The sequence below is a fragment of the Poecilia reticulata genome, linkage group LG4 (genome assembly GCF_000633615.1).
Source record: "Poecilia reticulata strain Guanapo linkage group LG4, Guppy_female_1.0+MT, whole genome shotgun sequence".
Classification (NCBI taxonomy): domain Eukaryota; kingdom Metazoa; phylum Chordata; class Actinopteri; order Cyprinodontiformes; family Poeciliidae; genus Poecilia; species Poecilia reticulata.
The window spans coordinates 3,507,712-3,511,358 of NC_024334.1; the positions used below are offsets into that span (position 1 = coordinate 3,507,712).

At 38.3% G+C, this 3,647-nt stretch overlaps 2 protein-coding genes across 7 annotated transcripts in view; both read left to right on the plus strand.

Annotated features, from left to right (window-relative positions):
* LOC103463133 (disabled homolog 2-like) overlaps positions 1–2,130 on the plus strand; it is a 33,239-nt gene extending 31,109 nt beyond the window's left edge. For 5 of the 6 annotated variants that reach the window (XM_008406314.1, XM_008406317.1, XM_017304336.1 and 2 more), the window contains 3 exons: positions 151–213; positions 448–541; positions 1,779–2,130. In XM_008406314.1, coding sequence (XP_008404536.1) covers positions 151–213; positions 448–541; positions 1,779–1,870 — 249 coding nt within the window. In that variant the 3' untranslated portion in view covers positions 1,871–2,130. The remainder of the gene's footprint in view (positions 1–150; positions 214–447; positions 542–1,778) is intronic. The other variant, XM_008406316.1, reaches the window with a different exon arrangement.
* A 954-nt stretch (positions 2,131–3,084) lies between these two features.
* Positions 3,085–3,647, plus strand: part of LOC103463235 (FYN-binding protein) — a 20,158-nt gene continuing 19,595 nt past the window's right edge. Inside the window, exon 1 of the mRNA XM_008406475.1 lies at positions 3,085–3,120. Coding sequence (XP_008404697.1) covers positions 3,085–3,120 — 36 coding nt within the window. The remainder of the gene's footprint in view (positions 3,121–3,647) is intronic.

Here is a 3,647-nt window from a genome sequence, read left to right on the forward strand (position 1 = left end):
ATCGCTTCGATTAATCGTGATTGCTTCGATTAATCGTGTTTGGTTCGATTAATCGTGATTGGTTCGATTAATCGTGATTGATTCGATTAATCGTGTTTGGTTCGATTAATCGTGTTTGGTTCGATTAATCGCTTCAGCCTCTTGTTTCAGGGAGCAGCTCTGGAGAATGTGTTTAGTTCTCCACCTCAATCATCACCAGGACAGATGGAGCAGGTGCATAAAACACAAAACACATGATGTGACGTTCAGGGAACAGCAAAAAAATTTATATTATTATGATTTTTTTCCTGGGTTTTTGATTTTATGCATAAATAAAAAATCTCTATGAACTGAGAAACTATCAGCTAAAAGTTTGCCAGAGAGTAAATCTTATATGTGCAGTGAGAATACGTCACATCCTGCCTCATATTAAATAAAATAAACTGTTTTTTCCTGTTTTTCTGTCAGCAGGCGTCTCCCAGTAATGAACTGTTGGAGATATTTTCTCCGCCACCGACGGATCCTCTGACTCCCAACAACATCCCACCTGTCAGCCAGCCAGGTGAGGCAGAACCCAGGTGTCCAACCTGTGGCCCAGGGGCCTTTTGTAGCCGTTGGGACAATTTTGTGTGGCCCCCAACTGCAGCTGAATAATGGTACAAATTTGGCCCTCAAGTGGAAACTAGTTTTTTAGGATGGGAATTTCAATTACACATTTAATTGAATTTTTCTTTAACAGAAAGTGGCGCACAGTATTTTTATGTTTTATTTTAATTTCATGGTAAGTAAATAAAAAAATTTAACTCAAAAGAAAAAGTAGAGCTCATCAATAAAAATGGTTAATAGATGAAAGTTATTATTTTGAACCTAAAAAGGTTCGGAAACTGTCACCTTTTTATTATTAAGGCAAAAAAAAGTTAAAAAATAACCACTTTGTTTCATTAAATTATTGCATATTTGATTTATTGGTGAGTTGTTGAAAAGGATTAGAGCCGTTGTCAAAAAAGGAATCTGACTTTAAAGTCAGAATCCCTAGGAGTCGCTGCCCGCCGTGTGGCGTACAAGCATGTGACGCATTTATAAGACGCATACCGAGTTTTCATTTCAACTCTGTTGGACAGCACGGACTTCAAACTTTATAAAAGTAGTGCTTTTATATTGGTTTTGTGGTTATTTACTTCAAAATAAAGCCAGAAATAAGATCGATCATTTCCGCCTTATTTTGTGGGGTCTAAATGTACCACATTTGGAAACAACCAATGAAAATGTGTCGACGGTCTGTTGCTAGGTAGAACGGAGACACGCGGAGAGAGAGGAGGGGGGGATTTGGATACGGCAAGAGACGAGGGCTCAGCGATCATAGACATAATAGAAGAGTTATATTATGTCTATGGCAGCGATGCTGTGGATTTCACTAAGAGTGTTTCGAGGGGTTTTTTAGACTCTAAGTGTGTTAGTTAGAGTTCGTGGTGTGCGCAGGGGTAGTAGCAGTTTTGCTAGCTATCGCTACATGGCTTCATAGCGAGCGCTGACACACTGAGAAGAGACACTGGGGCGGCCATTTAGACCTCGTCTGTAAACAGTTAAGAGGAAAAAAGTCTGACTTTTTTTTTCAGTGCTCTTTTCCTGAGTACTGAGCCCATTAAAAAAATAATAATAATTTTGTGTTTTCAGAAACAAAATGGCGCCAGAGTCGTTTCCATAATCTGCCTTGACCTGTTTATGTAAAGGTAGCAGAGACTCATGCTGCAGACCTGAGGTGTCAAACTGTTTTAATGTTATGTGTCTGTGTGTTAAAGTCGACATCTTACGGTCGGTGGAGACTTTGGATCAAAAACCACTGAAGCCGACCCAAACAGAACCGCAGGACGGATGGGATGTCGTCCTTTAACGTGAGGCGATTAGTCGCCCAAGAGAATAAACGCACCGACGGTTTTATTTAACCAAGACCTGACAGAGCATAAAACAAAGTCCAGGGAGATGATTTAAAGAAACCCAGGAGTTTACAAACCAGTCAAGAACAAAAATGTTTTTAGAAAACATGAAGACATTTCTGAGGATTCAAATCACTCAGATTTGATCTGTTTGACATTTTCTGTAAGATTAATAAACACAAACTCTCTGTTAATGCCAAAAAAACCTTTAAACTGACAAAAGCAATGATAAATAAAAATTTACTGAAAACGAACCAATGAAAATCAGACATTGTTTTTAAATGTGGTTCAACAGAATCATTGCAAAAAAAAAGAAAACGGGACAAAAATATCGGCCTGCTCAGCTGAAGTTTGTCCTGTAAGTAGCATTGTGCAGCGAGTAGGGAAAGTATTCAGACCCCTTTAAACTTTCACTCCGTCTCATTGCAGCCGTTTGCTAAAATAAAAAAAGTTACGATTATTTCTCAACTTTATTAAGAGTGTGCACTCAGCACCCCATCTCGACAGAAAATACCAGAAATGTAGAAATTTTAGAAAATGTATTAAAAAGACAAACTGAAATGGTAGATGATATGACGTTCAAAAGTCATGGTTAATCAATAAAGCATTTTTTAATTGAATTTGAGCTACTTATGACCAGAGTTGGTGAGATTAGCCTCATGCTAATGTTTATGTGTGTGACGTTGAAAACATGAGGAATCGGTGACATCATCTTAATTATGAGTAAATGAATTAAATCTAAACAAAAATCACAGCTTCAGTCAGACGTAAATGAACAATTTGTAATAAAATGTCCTGGTAATTTAATCTGCCATTCCAGCCATTTGATTAATCTATTCCCATAATCCCAGTGGGGGGTGGAGGGGGGGGGGGCTTTGTGGTGATCCATCACTGAACTTAATCTGCAATAGTTTAGTTTGAGCATCACTTCCCTAAATTATATTTAGTTTCACCACATTGTATTAAACGGCAGCAATAAGGAACTGCCATCAGATGATGATGATGATGAAGAAGAAGAAGTGAGAAATGTGGCTCTGACTAACTGCGTCTGATTTTACATTTTTCTCTCAAGTTTCCAGTTTAAAACACTTTTATTAATCCCAAAGGGGAAATTAATCTATTTGTATGGGGAGCAGAAACTGTTGTGTCAAAGATGACTACTTGATCAGTAATGCCTGTCCTCCTGTCTGTGTCCGGCGTCTCCATGGTAACGCACTGTAGCATAGCAACAGCGCCTTTCCGGAACGTTCCGAACATCAACAGCAGCCATTTACTATCGCTTCTGATGGTTTGTCTCTTTAAACTGGCAGTACCAGGAGCTGCTCGTMGTTTTCTGTTTTGAAAGCGTAAAATGCAGAGATGTATTGTTTTTTATTAGCTTGTTATGSTAATTGTAAGTAGCGTCACACAAAAGGTGAACCTGGAGTAAGAATGGGTTCGACTTCTGAGACAATTTCAGAAAAGCTCTGTTGATCTTACAAGTATTGTAATTCATATTAATTCAAATTGAACGTAGCGTAAGAGCTAATCCACATGTAGCCCGATATCTGGGAAAATTAATACATTTTTATGCTTATTGACCTTTAATTCTACTAAAAGGTCAGACCAAAGTGGAKATTTGAKAAARCTCCACATTTAGGTTTACATGTGAGGAACCTTGAGATTTGGGTCCCGATCGTTGCAGTTTGCGACAAATAATACGGCAGTATATCCACATACCTGTTATTCCCAATC